Below are 16160 nucleotides of genomic sequence, written 5' to 3' on the forward strand. Positions count from 1 at the left end.
ATATATATCAAATTAGTATAAAAGGCGATATATGCCAATTATACGAATATGAGATATATTATTTTGACAAAATATTTATACCTAAACAAACAACGAAAGTACAGCTATGCTGGGGAGCTTTCGAAACTCTGTCTCTTTATCAACCCGATTCAGGTCTCGTCTTGGAGTTCTCTTCTCACGTGACTTGATGGGATAATCACGTGACAAGAGATAGTCATATACAGGTTTTAGGTATAGGTTTTAGATATATTCTTGGTCATAATCACTATAATTACACAAAAGCTACTTGTTATCCTAACGCAAAATTCTTTACAGATCAAGAAAAAGTAGTCTACATGTAATAGATGGACAACTTCTTTTCCCCGGTTTTTCCCTATTGGTCTCAAGACTAACCCTATCTGATAGCCACCGATTAGTTTGGCAGCTCCGGCCGTGTATAAATGTCCTCTGAGCTGAATAGATAACAGATGAATGTATGAATAGATAAAAGTAGATGCAATTGTTACAGTCAAGTTGTGTTTCGTTCTGCTTACCTTACACCAATTCTACAAAGTGTCACGGACAGGTCATTTCTTTGAAGGCTCTGATGAACCAAGAGTTTACAGATAGAATGTTTAATCTAAGATATGAGGTGCAAGATACTGCCAAGAAGGCGACTCTAGTAGTACATCTCGGTTCATTTCCACTCTTTGAAAACACCACAAGTCTTTCTTGGTTAGATACGTAAGTCTTTCCTGGTTAGATATGTAAATTAACTTAGAAATATACGTTGTCTCGTTTATATGCTCCATACGATAGACTATATATCACATTAGTATAGAAGGCGATATATGCCAATTATACGAATATGAGATATATTCTTGTGACAAAATACTTATACCTAAACACACAACGAAAGTTCAGCTATGCTGGGGAGCTTTCGAAACTCTGTCTCTTTATCAACCCGATTCAGGTCTCGTCTTGGAGTTCTCTTGTCACGTGACTTGATGGGATAATCACGTGACAAGAGACAGTCATATACAGGTTTTAGTTATAGGTTTTAAATATATTCTTGGTTATAATTACAATAATTACACAAACGCTACTTGTTATCCTAACGCAAAATTTTTACAGATCAAGAAAAAGTAGTCTACATGTAATAGATGGACAAATTCTTACCCCCGGTTTTTCCCTATTGGTCTCAAGACTAACCCTATCTGATTAGTTTGGCAGCTCCGGCTGTGTATAAATGTCCTCTGAGCTGAATAGATAAAAGATGAATGTATGAATAGATAAAAGTAGATGCAATTGTTACAGTCAAGTTGTGTTTTGTTCTGTTTACACAGGGAACCAATTCTTACAAAGTGTCACGGACAGGTCATTTGTTTGAAGGCTCTGATGAACCAAGAGTTTACAGATAGAATATGCGATCTAAGATATGAGGTGCAAAATACTGCCAAGAAGGCGACTCTAATAGTACATCTCGGTTCATTTCCACTCTTTGAAAACACCACAAGTCTTTCCTGGTTAGATACGTAACTTAACTCAGATATATATGTTGTCTCCTTTATATGCTCCATACGAACTATAAGCCCCATTGCACACATTCACCTTCGTATGGTATTGATCATACTGAAGATGCAAATTTAGTATGTATGTTCCACCAGTGGGGTTACTACCTTACTAAAGTTCTCAAAGGACTACAGCCCTTGTAAGGGCATGTCCTGACTGCACATGTATGTTACTTAAAGCTGAATCAATGCATAATAATCATAATAATCACGTCGCACTTTTTGGTTGTGTTAAGGCACGTTTACACAAGTGTAATTTACTTGCCCAGATACATGGTCATGGGCACGGCCACGGCAATGCTGATGACGTACATGACAAGGCAGAGCCTGTCCAGGACCTTAGCCAGCAGGGTGTAGTCAGACACCTCCTGCTCGGTCTTCATGGCCTCGGCCTGCTCATCCATGTTACGGGAGGCGGAGGACACGGCAACCTCCAGGCGTGAGACCGCGGCCTCCAGGCGCGTGTGCGGCGCGGGCGGCTGAGGGGCTGTCTCGCGGACATCAGCCGGGCTTTGCACGTCGACCACCGCCTTGGCATCGGCAGGGGAGACGCGGTTGGTCCGCTCAGGCCAGGCCAGCTTCTTGCTGCTGGGACCAGTCTCTCCATCGTCGCTTGCAACCTTCTTCTCTGTCAGATCTCCGAGCAGTAGGCACCTTAACAAACACCACCAAGAAAAAATGATGTCAATGTTTCTTTCTGATACATACGTTCACTCGTATATCAATAGGCATGTCCAAACGTACAGATTACTTCATGTTTAAAGTAGAAGTAATGAATAAAATGTTAAAATGTTACCGAGGTTGATACTTTAAAAATCAGACTGAATCTACAAAGAATCATCATCTACAAAGAAATATACAAAATCTACAAAGAGCCTAAAAAAACATGCTAATTTGCAGCTTGGAAGGGTAACAGATGCAGAAAAAGTTTATAAATGTATTAAGTTGTTAATTTGATTCCATCGTATAAAAATAGATAACGAATCTTTCCTGGTACGTTAAATTCATATCAGCCTAAACATGTAAAAGGGCCTAATAAACCTTATAACTTAAAAACGAGACAACAATAAAGATGTATATGAATATCACTTCAAGGGTATTTGTCTATTTTGGTCTAACCTGAGCTAGTGTTACGAATAGTACATACTTTGCCATGTAACGGAGAAAGAAGGTCTTCGCCATTGGAGACAGGCTCCCCTGCCTGTCATGAATGGTGATGATGGCCATGGTGAAGAAGAGGAAAAGTCCCATCAGCGCCATGCACACGACGATCAGCGAGGCTGTAACAGCATCCGTGGTTAACAGTTACCGACATGTTCCGGGAATATTTATCACGGTTAACAGTTACCCTAGTAAGCAACCTAAGCACAAAATACTAATGAAATCCAATGAGGACTGTAAATCTGTTTTGCTAAGACTACACCCGCTCTCGAACCACTACTTATAGATGGACGGACACTAGCGACAGTTGTTCACATCAAATTACTCGGTGTGAAAATACAGATGATCACCGTACCGTAGCAAGCAGAAAACTGTACTGTTATCATCGTTGTAAATGGCTATTAATTCAGAATTAGTTTTTGCAAAAAGATAAAGTTTTAGGTTTCAAGTTCCAAGAATTACCCATTGATGTTCGCTTACTTTTTTTATCTTAACGGAGTCCGGCCTGGCCATGAGGAAGGTATCTAAGGGTTTACTTAATGTCGACCAGATAAATTCTACGTACTTGGGTTGAAATGCACAAGTGGCAGAAAACCAGATGAATGGAATCAAGAAGGTATTTCAGTTTCAAAGTAGTTTAAAATTCTAAACTAAGGAAAACATTTACAACATGGTCGCATCTATATGTTTACTCACCGAAAAATGGCAGCGCCCCCTTGACAGGAAGCACATCCGTCACGAACACGAGAGACACGACCACGGAGAGTTGAATGGTCACTCCGAACGAGATCCGGTCCCCCCTGTCCAGTGGCATGACGAATGTGATGACCATCAGCGCCACCAGGATGACACAGGGTCCAACAGTAGTGGCGATGTGGAACAGCGGGATCCTCTCCAGCTGAACAGTGAAGCACGCCTCCGTCTTGTCTTTTGCGAAGATCATGTCCTTCCGGTACCATTCGCCCTCCAGTTGTTGGGTAGACAGGACACCACAGGGACTGCCATCTTGGCATTCTGTGATCGACAAATCATTGCAACAAACTATCAGCAAAAATAACTTTTTCATCACAAGGGTAGCCAAAAAGTCTGAACACAAAATCAGATTTTATACTGACAAGAATCCGATTTTCCTTAATTTTTACATTGTATATGGGAAAGAACATATATCAAAACTATACTATAATCACTGAAATATCATCATCATTATTATCATCATTGGTAAACAGTGACCAAAATATTCCTGGAATATAGTAAGATGTAGACAGTGACCGGGATGTTCAAGGTGTGTCAACCGTGACAAACAGTTGCCAGATCGCTCCCATAAAATATTATATTTAATTTACATCATTTTTTATTTATTGATTTATATTCATAAACATTATTTTAATATCGACATCTTTTTTATAAAATATTTTGAATTTCATACCGATGGTTGCAGAAAATGCAGCAAAGCAGATGTTGCATTCCATGGTGTCTGCAGGGAAGTAGAAAGGGTCCGCATCACACACGGTGGTGGTCAGGGTTTCTACCCTCCAGGTTACCTGGCCATCGCTACTGATCCAGACCGGTACGATTTTTGGTAGGCCTTGGTACAAAGGATTAGCACTGTGGAATAATCAGAAGTTTTTTTACAAGTTAATTACAAGTTAATTACAAGTTAATTACAAGTTAATGGTAAGATAACCATCATCTAGTGTCAAACTGATTAAACCATTCCTAGCATTGTATCCCAGTGTCAACAAAAATATTGTCGGTCATTTTGTTAGTTATATTTTAAGGTAATTGTGTAATGTTTGGCACTACAGGATCATTTTTATTTAACGGGTACTTTAAATGACATACAAGACTTAAAATCAGTGTTATGTTATTTTCTTTAATTATCTTACATCAAGTCAAGTAAAATGCTATTTTCTACAGTTCAGGACATTTCATGATTGAAAATGAGCACCATTTTATAATGGATTGTACACTATACAATGATAAGCGCCTATTGCTGTTCACCTTTCTTTCCGCTTGTCCAATTGATTTCAATACGTTAGATGCTATAGATAAATTCAACTACATTCTCAGGGGAGATAACCAATACAGTGTTCAAATAGGAAAATACATTAAAGAATGTTTCGATCTTAGAGACCACATGTTAGAGAATGGTTAACCTTTATTGTTGCATCATACATATACTCTGTACGTAAGATGACGTTATCCACACATGTATGTAGCTTTGTTAGATCTTTAGTTAAGTTGTAGAAGACCATACAAAAGTCTCTGTACTTTTTTGTTGTGTCAATAAAGAATCCATATTTAAAAAACAACAGATCAGGCATGGTTCGTTTTCGATTCAATGATAATAGTTTTAAAAGACACTACATACTTCCCCTTCAGAGTAAATGTAGGGGTCCAGATGCTGCTGCCAGGGACGCTGATAGTCTCGATGTTGTCGTAGTACTTTGGATCCCAGCTCAACCGGCTGTCCTGCCATGTCTGGAGTAACAAGAAACAAATTATTACTGTGTAGGTGACAGCAAAGAATTATACAGCAAAAGTATGATGATGATAGCAAAACACATAAACCTTGTAATAAAAACGAAACATGATCATTTTAAAGCGATATTATTCTAAGTGCACAGATATTTAATAACTACGTGGACTTACGAAATGGATGACGACAGAGGCAACCAGCTGCTCCTTCTTTTCCTCCTGAAAGAAAAGTTACAGCATCGGTCAGTTATGTTTGATCCCTCCACGAACTGTCTATTTGTCATAAACTAGCGAGGAATTGAAATGTGTAACAGATACTGAAACTCACCAAGTCGACGATCTGTTCTACAGATCCATTAAAGCTGATGACGGGTCGGATGTGGTTCTCAATCCGAGTAGGGGTCTCTGCCTCGGTCGGTTTGTCAGTCTCAGCACGGTTCCCAGTGCCGGTAGGGTTCCCAGTGCCGGTAGGGTTGTCAGTCTCAGCACGGTTCTCAGTGCCGATAGGGTTGTCAGTGTTGGTAGGTTTGTCAGTGTCGGTAGGGTTGTCAGTGTCGCTAGAGTTGTCAGTGTCAGTAGGGTTTCCAGTGTCGTTAGGGTTGTCAGGCTGGGTACGGCTAACAGGCTCAGGTGCCAGGTTGCGATTGTTCACATCGAGTAGGTCGGCTTTCAGCCTATCCTTGAAATTCGCTGAGGAAGAGACAATACATATCTATCGTTAGGAAGACATATAATTTCCATCTATTGCAGTATGTTTCTAAATTGTTTATACAGGTCTACAGAACTGTATAAACAATTTAGAAACATACTTCAATAGATGGAAATTGAGTGTTAATGTAACTGAAACCAAAGTTCTTATATTTGCGAAGGGAACACCAAACAAATGTCTAAATAGATTCTATATATACGGAAGGGAAATTGAAGTTACCGACAGCTACACTTATCTCGGTAATTAAAACCGCCAGAAAATATTTAAAAACTAAAGCAATGAGAGCGCTATTCAAACTTAAATCCCTTTTGTTTTCTAAAACTAACGTACATTTCAATTCAATTAGCAAAAAGCATTTTCAACAAATTTGTGAAGCCGATTTTTCTATATGGATCCGAATTAACATGTTTCGACCTAACATCTAAAGCACTAAAACTTAATGTTTCTACCCGTATTTCAGAATCCACACCAAAAAACATTTTTTCCACTGTATTAGAGAAACTTGGTATAGAGGAAAACATTCCTGCTTCGGTTAGAAAGAGTTTAAGCTCCACTTGTGCCCACACATATATGATTCATTTTGAAAGAAGGACAGATAAGGACATGTTTTTTTTAATCTAGCGTCTCGTCTAAAATTAGAAAACGACAACTTTTCAATTTAAAATATACATCTTTCTCAACATATTCCAGAATTTGATACCATCGATATGAACTTTCAAAAATTTTTACTTAGAGTTAATACAAAAGCATCAAATGATGGTGTTCGTGGAGAACTAGGAACCTTTCCAATAATAATAGATACTGAAATACACACAATTAATAAAATACTGGCATCGTTTTGTAAACTTGCCCGAAGACACCTTACTTCGTGAAGCATACGATGTTTTACATTCTGGTAAACACGATTGGCTTAACCACGTAAACGACATTCTGAATGACAATGGTCTTGGACAATTCTGGACGAACCCCGGGTCGTACCAGGTGGAGGCGATAACCAATTAATAACGATCCCGCCTTCAAGATATATACATTGAAAAATGTAGTTTTCTACGGAGCGGATTTCTGAGAAATCTTCTTAAAACAAAAACCAGATGTGCCAGACGCGCTGTCAAACGTAGTGCGATCTGATTGGTCCAGGCGACGTGGGACGCTTGGGACGATAGCGTCCCCTCTTATCTTACCCTCAGCCCACTTCAGCCGCGAAACCCTCGCCACACGGCTGTTTACAAATTTTACTCTTTTCAAGCGATTTCAAGCGATTTCCTTCTCAAGCGATTCCACTTGGATTTTCGGTCAGTATCGAGCGGACGGAGAAACTTCTTGTTGAACTTGTTGAATTTGTTGAACTGTCAGGACTGCAAAACTTCGTTTGCTGTTTCCTTCTTAAGCATTTCCACTTGGATTTTCGGTCAGTATCGAGCGGACGGAGAAACTTCAAGCGATTCCCTTCTCAAGCGATTCCACTTGGATTTTCGGTCAGTATCGAGCGGACGGAGAAACTTCTTGTTGAACTTGTTGAACTGTACTGCAAAACTTCGTTTGCTGTTTCCTTCTTAAGCATTTCCACTTGGATTTTCGGTCGGTACCGAGCGGACGGAGAAACTTCTTGTTGAACTGAGCGGGAGTCAGTACTGCAAAACTTCGTTTGGTGTTGTTGGACCAACAAATCCGCCGTGAATTCTCTCGTTGGAGCGGGAGTTCTTCTACACCCGCCCGCTGGCCCAGGACACAGGCACAGATCCGTACACAGCTCCCCGCCCCGAGGAAGTCTTGTGAGTCCAACTCTCATGGATCCCACCCCTACCCGTATCTCTATTTCTGGACATTCCTTTGTAACGCGCCTCCGTTCGTTTGTTAGAAAACGCACTTCCACGGCTAGCGGGAGGGCCGTGTCTCCCGACTTCTGGCTATCTGATGTAGACATACAGTTTAATGGTCTCCCCGGTTGTACGATACCTCGCTATAGATCCAACATTCTCCCAATCCTCAGAGACAGCCGCCCCAACATAGTATATCTGGAACTAGGACACAATGATTTATGTAGGCCTTACCTCTCCCCCAGTAGGATAGCACACGATCTGGCGTCTCTGACGAGCACTATTACAGAAATTCCGTCAGTACATGCAGTTATCGTCGGGGAACCGATCTGGCGGTCCAAACTACCTCCATACATGCCTAACTTCCATGATCGCCTCCAAGAATTCCGGGAGACACTTTGTCCCCTCATTGACTCCATCCCAAAAAGCCACCACATGGCGGCATTGCAAGTTATGGCAGAAGAACCTGAATTACTTTGTCGCCGACGGGCTACATCTGTCCGATTTCGGCCAGCTTCGGTACTATAAGAGTGTACGTTGGACCATCTTGCCCCATATGCCGACTCGCTAACTGTACACATCTTTAATATAGTTGCACTTGAGCAAATTTTATTATATAATATTGTTCCTATTCGATCTCATTTCCCTCTCTCGCATTTCGCTTTTGTGTGGTGTGCTGGATTGGCTCACAGCTTTAAGTGAGCCTTTGGCGGCTATGCTGACCTTTTGTAACCTTTGCACCACCTGAGGTAAGGGGAATTCCCTGAGGGTCTTACTATATATACATTTTGATTTGTTACCATTATGATAACATGTTACAATTTATACTTGCCTAGCTCAATATATTTTCATGTTCTCGTCCAAGTTCAATGTCATGTTTATGTATATGTACAAGTTCAAGGTCATCTTTATGTCCAAGTTCAAGGCCATGTTTATGGCCAAGTTCAAGTTCGTATACATATGTGCTCATGTTAATTAAACAGTTGTGTTCCGGCCAAACCCACTTTGTCTGCCTGATTTTTGGTTGACCGTTGTGTATACTGTAAACAGGGAATCCGCGTAGTACCAAACTGTTTTTGGCATGCATGGCAAAATGGTATAATTCTATTAGTAACAAGAGTTCCGAGATCTCATACCTCCATGAAATATGGGCTTGCTTTGTTAATTATGTCCTCATTAATTATGCAAATAACCTCTACATTAACATAATATATGCATAGCGATGCAAACCTTTAAGTAACTTACGGTCTCGGACCGGAGTTTCCTTCCGTATTTCGAGCAATTTGACACCCTCAGCCCGACGGGCTGTCATTTCTGTACCAAACGCGGGTCGGAATTTTTCACTCTTTTGGTGGAAAGGGGTGCCGTGCCGCTTATCAATACACTTCATTGATATTTTCTGCGCCCAATTTATTTAGGGGTAAATAAGGCACATCAAAGTACATTTTTAAATAAGGGGTCATTTTTTTCGTCATTTTTAACCATGGCTGCATGGAAAAAACGAATTTTCCCAGGGTAACGGCTTAGTACTCGAAGAAGCTCAGAACCTAATGTTTCCAAAATTTGAATTTAATCAAAATCGATGCGATAAGTTTATCGCTATCTTCGATGGCCCGAACACACCCACAACGCATATAGAACGTACCATCCCGGCGGTCAGGCGAAAAGGCCACATAACCAACCGCGCGGACTAATGCCAGGAAGTCTCCGCTGGCCCACCAACATTACGCCACCTATAAAGGCTACAACTAACAGGCTTTTTGGAAAATACAAATATATGTACACAGATATTACGATTTCAGGGATACCGCGGCCAAAACATACCATTCAAAGTCACGTTTCCGGCGATTTACTGCGCACTTACTTAGACTCTGGTCAGATTTAAACTCCGACCCGGAACCTTACACATGTTACAGGTATAAAATTCCCATCATTCACCAATAAGGATTCACAGAATTTTCACATAAATTATGCAAATTAGGTCATCATTTGCATAATTGGTATCTGTTGATGTTCCGCCTGCCACAGATTAAATAGATTACATGATTGTATAGCAGTACCATTATATGAAACACTGTAATTATAGAATTCCCTCATTAATTATGCAATTGAAGTCCTCATTTGCATAATTTGCATTTAATCATGTACAACTGTCTCTCATCACCAAAAATGATGAAAATACGTTGTTCCAATCTGGACTAATTTGCTTTGAAAGTTTTTACCAGAAACTAACCTGCAGTTCCAGAACAAGCTGCTAGGGGGACCAAACTTACGCCACTTATTCCTGACAGGACAAGCTAGTCAGCAAAAAATCAAGACCATAGCTTGTTCAGGACAAAAGATACAAAAACCAGAAATTCCACTGCAGTACCAAGGTCATCCACCAGGAGGCCCATACTTGACCTTGACCTTTGACTTTCCAAGACTTACCATCATACCAAATATCATTACAATCCATAAAGGCGTTCTGAAGTTATGCTGACTACAAAGTTGCGGAAACACAAACACACACACACACACACACACACACACAAACAGACATACAGACACGCCAAAAACAATACCTCCATTTTTCATGGAGGTAACAACGCAAAACTTTCTGTTTATACCGCATTAAAGGAAAATTATGGACAAAAACAATACCTCTCAAGTATACACAATCTAGATATCCGAAAAGCGTTGTCATAAATCAAACATAGAAACGGGTCAATACAAGAAAATACCAAATGACCAAAGGTTCTTTCCATTTTGTCCAAACAAGATGAGCACCATTTTATAATGGATTAATTGTACACTCTACAATGATAAGCGCATATTGCTGTTCACCTTTCTTTCCGCTTGTTCAATTGATTTTAATACGTTAGATCCTATAGATAAACGTACTCGTACATCTACTCTCAGGGGAGATAATCAATACAGTGTTCAAATAGGAAAATACATTAAAGAATGTTTCGATCTTAGAGAACACATGTTAGAGAATAGTTAACCTTAAGTTTATTGTTACATCATACATATACTCTGTACGTAAGATAACGTTATCCTCACATGCATTTAGCTTTGTTAGATCTTTAGTTAAGATGTAGAAGACCATACAAAAGTCTCTGTACTTTTTTGTTGTGTCAATAAAGAATCTATATCAACAGATTTTTGAGATTGATCATGATGGTATATTTTGGCTTTACATTTTAAATTAAAAGAAATCTAATAAAACTTTATAAGTTTGAATGTTGTTCATGCGTTCGATGTGTTTTAAATTTAAAATACTTTTGTGAATTATGACTATTGTTTATTTCTTTATTTAGGACCTTAACAAAGAATCCTAAGAAGCACACATTTGCTAGGGAGCAAATGCAGCAAATGGCTTCACCACATCCCGCGTACCAAAAATTGATCTGTCCCCCTCCCCACACACAGCCATTTCCAATACTCAATGTTATGGTCATTCTTGGAAGAATCATATTATGTAGTTACAAGTGGGCCCATGTATTTGCATGTTGCAGGTACATAAAACCAGACATGCACCAGACATTATGCCAAATCTTTACAGATGACCCCCATAATCATAGGAAACAATGTCAATAAAGGTCAATGACCTATCACACTGCTACATATATCTGTAGCTAACTTGGTTGAAAGACTTTTTAAACCAAATTTTACAAAAATGTTTAAAAATGGCAAGGTATATAAAAAAATATAGGTTATGTGTCATATTTCCATTGATTTATAACTTAGTTCCCTCCTTTTTCCTGGCCAAAAAGACAAGTATGTGCCACCACGCAGGTCTTTTTTTAATTAATTAGTAAATAGCCAAATAGGAACCACATCTACAAACATGGCCACACTCGCTACTGTCTTTTTGCTCATATTTGGACATGGAACCCCTGCCCCCATGCCCAAATATGGTAACACTCTAAATATGGTAAACCATACTGCTATAGTACATTACCAATGACACAGCCAAGAAGTCCAAATTAAACCATTCTAAAAGCCTGTATTAAGAATATGACTAAAAAAACGTCGTTTGGGGGTGGCCGGTGATAAATAAAGATATTGAATGCATTTGAAGACTTGACATAAAGAGGAAAAGAAAAAGTAGGAACATGAGGAAAACATTATATCTTCACTGTATCCCTACATGGTGACACCATAAAAATGAAACATGACAGTGCAAAGGAGGTAGAAAGCCTAACTTTCTCGCTCTTAACTAATGTACATAACAATTGGAAGAATATTCAAAATAAAATGTTTTAATAGGTTTGGCAATAAGAAGGACTAAGTTATTCTTCTTAACTGCATCAAATTAAATTGTGCAAGTGTAGAAAATGCAGGCGTACTCAGACCTAATAGTCATTCACCTGAACAACTGGGCTTGTCATACTGCCAGAAGCCTCCTTCGATGCATCTCACTTCGGTAGGATACCCGGGCTTTATGTAGTACCCCTCGTTGCAGGTGAAGGCGATCCTTTCTCCCACGTAGTAGAACCTCTTCATAGGGCTTCTATTGCCGTAGTCAGGAGGACCGATGTCCCAGCAGCCTCTAGTATCTGAGTTGGCATAGGCAATGGTAAGGTGAAGCAATCATTATTATGGAGAAAGGGACCAGAATTGAAATCCGTATAAAAAAAGAGACCAAAGATTTGGCCTGGAACAGAACAACACAGAGTTACCAGCTTCACAAAACATCTCTAGATCACTCCTACGTATTTTGTTCTTGCATAAAAATAGTGAAAGGCACAGACACATGTGAGAGACTGAGAGGAATGCCTGTGACTTTGTTAGCTCTATATTACTAATGAGTGAATATCGTCAGATTAGAGTTGTCTAGTATTTTAATATAAAATGTCTGAGAACTACGGACATAAATCTCGGGTGTGGTCTCGGGAACAAGGTATGGTTCTTACTGCAGGAAACGACGTCGCATTCCTGCTGGCTGCCATCTTCCACCAGACAAAATGGCCGCCCCAGACCGGTAGGGTTACGGCAGTAGTTGTTATCCATGTTAGCCCAGGGGTACGCGGCTGTGTAGAACCCTTCCTGCGCTGCGGACCACTTCACACACTCTCCCCCGGACTTGGCTGTACTCCGTGTGCCGCGGTAGTTCATGCCGCCACCGTGGTAGCAAACTGAGGAGAGAAAAAACGACCACAAATCAGCAATTTATCCTACAGGTAAACAAATAAATGCACCTCTAAGTGCATGATTGTACTTAAATACCAGGGAATGGGAACATGCCAATTACAAATGCCACTGCCAGCGCAGCGGAAAGTCATGAGTCTATTTTCTCTTTACCTTCGCCGTTCCTAGTCGCTGGTTCAGGGTTCCAACAGTTTTTCCGTGCTGTGGTGGTGGAAACAAGTCACAGGTAGGGAACCGCTTCTTCATCCGGGTATCAGCCATGTTGAGGACTTCCTCACACCACGAACGGCACGGTAGCAGTGGTTTGTTCCTAAATACACAGACATGTTTAGGAATATTGACATGAGGTTTTCTTACTTTTTAAAACACACAAAAAAGAAAATGCAATTTAAGCACGAACGTTGACGTTTCATTTGAATATGACCGAACTTATTCCTAACTATAACTGTGGAATTATAAAACTTATCAATACTAATAAAGTAGCATTTAAAACATGCCTCGGCGACGTGATTCTCTTTTGATGTAAGTGATGATCATGAGGTCTGTTTTGGTTATAGTGTGCTTGTTTAAGGATGTGGGCCAGTCATAAGTTTCTCACGAGGATTTAATAATAAAAATACACTTGAGAAATAAGGGTATTCTAGCGTATATTCATAAATTATGCAAATTAGGACCCAATTTGAATAAATTATGTTTAGTGATGTTCACCTTCACTGAATTTTCAGTATGGCAAGTACTAAATTCCCAGCAATTACCACTATAACATTGTATAGTTCATATTAATTATGCAATTTAGGTACTTATTTACATAATGGATATCTGCTTAAGACCTTGTCTTTCTCAATTACAAATGTCACAAGTGTTTTATAGCTCAAAATTTAATTCCCTATTGAATGCTTTACGTGGAATTCTTAGAATATTTTCAACTCAATCGCAGTACTATTCCAACGGCTCCACCCCTGAGGCGTCGTCAAAAAGCATGATCAACGTAACGAAGCATGTTTTACTCACATGCAAGAGGTCGCGTTGTCTGCATGACGAGACAATGAGCAGGTAGTGTCGTTCTCTTTGGGGACAGCACATTGCGGGAAAATCACTGTAGATGCGAATTCCCGGAACTCGGGATGTCGGTTCTGTCCGTTTGTGGGCGAACTGATGAGCAGGTCCACAGCAGATGAATTCTGTATCTCTTCAAACGTCGTCTGACCCAGCTGATTGGGTAACATTGTAAGTCTACCGCCGAGGTTAAAATCCACAGGAATCGACAGGCACTCTGCATATTACAAAATAGCCATTGTACCATTCACATTCTTTAAACATCGACAGGAGGCACTGACAAAGATGTAAAAATGATCCATCAAGAATTCTGCCCGAAATGCAAGTTGAAACTTTTTTTGGCAGCATCATGAAATCATCGGACTTTTACCATAATAATGATTCTATTCTTTTATTTCTATTTATTTTCTTGTTACTTTCAATTTTTTAAGCATTAAGAGCCACGACAAAACAAATAGTATAGTCAACAGACTTTGGATGATGGGAGTTAATATTGTGAGAAAAGCATGACGGTAACAGGAGTAAATAATGCTTAATATCAAGACCTTCTTCCCTTGGAAAGAAAATTGAATTTACAAGTAAGGTTATTGTACGAGCAACTGCACGTGCATGTGAAAACTAAAAGGACTTTGTGAGAGCAGCTTACCACAACCGTCCTCGTCACTCCCGTCCGAACAGTCCGTCCTCCCGTCACACCGCCTCCAGGTCAGGGTGCAGGCATGACCGTGTCCGCACCGGAAGTACCCGAGGGGGCAGCGGATCGCTGTGTGAGGAAACAGCCTGTTAGGTAGAACTGTAACATTTGCAATGTCACCGTAACATGGTCCAGCCCAACAACTGATCTGGTTATTTTGACTTATAACAACGAGGTTCAGGTTGATAGTGACCAGCCCCTCCAGTTTGTTCAGTCATATTGTTACATAATTTATTCCAACACCATATATGGTGCCCAGTCCCTGGAGGTCGGCCCTGCCACATTGCTCCATCAATATAACCGAACAACAAGGATCACTGTGAGACAGGAGGGACAACCGTGTGGTCCGGGTCATTGATATTAATTTGGAGTTGAAGGAGAGAAAAAGGAACAAAATAATGTTACTAATTTGCGGAGGTAAAGTTGACATAATTTTGACATACCTTCCTTCAGCTGGCAGATGAAGTTGGATGCGGACGAGCACGGCGCGTCGTTCCATCCGGCCCCGAGGTGGTTGACACAGCCTCCTCCGTTACTGTTGGGTTCCCCCGGCTGCCAACCAGTCCAGTCTGCGGTTGGGCTGTATGGAGTCCCGTCTTCCCACGCCCACCCTCCTTCTCCGTTCTGATTGTTCAGGCCCAACCAGAAAGGAGAGTTGGGATCCACGGCGTTCTTGAGGTCCAACAAGAAGTCGTCCACTTCTCTGTCCTTCGGCATGGCGAGGAGCCCCCCGTCCGCTGCACACACCTGTCTGGCCTGACTGTAGGTTTTGACTTGGTTGTATGCCTTGAAGCACGAATCCCCGTGTGCGGTGTAACTCACTGGACAACCTACAGAAATATTATATCCTTTACGCTTTGTAAAAATCAAATTCATACTATTTTAGGAAACTAGTTCATAACTGCATAGAGAACTGGTATCCTCTATACAATAACTCTCAGACTCGACTTCTTCTCAACAAACCAGTCACTGTTAAACTCTCCCACTCAGACTCGACTGGAGCAATGTGATTTTAAATCGGTTCCCATTGACACTGACAGAAACAGAAATTGACACAGTATTAGGTCTTAACAAAAAAACGCATTGCCGAGTCTTTATTAACTACTTACCGCCTTGAAATAGCGCAGTGACCTGAGCCGTGCTTAGCTCCACAGTCATGGGTGTGATGACCGGGGTCGTGATTCCCTGCACAGTCGAAGGTGTAATGACCGGGGTTGTGTTTCCCTCAGCAGAGGTAAGTATGATGACCGGAGTCGTGATTCCCTCGGCAGTCGAACGTGTAGTGACTGGAGCTGTGCTTGTCTTCACAGTTGTTGTTGCTGGTGATGTAGGGATCACTGAAATGTTTGAATAGAAAGCCGAGCAGTTCAACTGTGCACCACGTGATGTGGACACCACGATATGTACAATATGTACCAAAGATGACAATTGCTAATCTTAGGATGCACGTCTTACATTTCTTCATTAGGACACAATAATATATATATATATATATATATATATATATATATATATATATATATATATATATATATATATATATACTATATATATATATA

The 16160-nt window shown here is 40.4% G+C and overlaps 1 protein-coding gene across 1 annotated transcript in view; it reads right to left on the reverse strand.

The window, feature by feature from the left end:
- Positions 1-1547: 1547 nt before the first annotated feature.
- The window catches only part of LOC109479098, a gene marked incomplete at its 5' end in the record, with an annotated part of 24829 nt that continues 10216 nt past the window's right edge, over positions 1548-16160 (reverse strand). The window contains 17 exon segments of the mRNA XM_019780972.1: positions 1548-2204; positions 2698-2830; positions 3408-3725; positions 4138-4316; positions 5083-5192; positions 5364-5408; positions 5518-5594; positions 5655-5879; positions 12071-12250; positions 12392-12400; positions 12617-12838; positions 13005-13041; positions 13044-13161; positions 13863-14124; positions 14554-14670; positions 15045-15449; positions 15711-15938. Of these exon segments, the coding sequence (XP_019636531.1) occupies positions 1808-2204; positions 2698-2830; positions 3408-3725; positions 4138-4316; positions 5083-5192; positions 5364-5408; positions 5518-5594; positions 5655-5879; positions 12071-12250; positions 12392-12400; positions 12617-12838; positions 13005-13041; positions 13044-13161; positions 13863-14124; positions 14554-14670; positions 15045-15449; positions 15711-15938 (3062 nt within the window).

This window comes from Branchiostoma belcheri, unplaced genomic scaffold, assembly GCF_001625305.1.
Source record: "Branchiostoma belcheri isolate BF01 breed outbred unplaced genomic scaffold, Haploidv18h27 scaffold466, whole genome shotgun sequence".
NCBI lineage: Eukaryota > Metazoa > Chordata > Leptocardii > Amphioxiformes > Branchiostomatidae > Branchiostoma > Branchiostoma belcheri.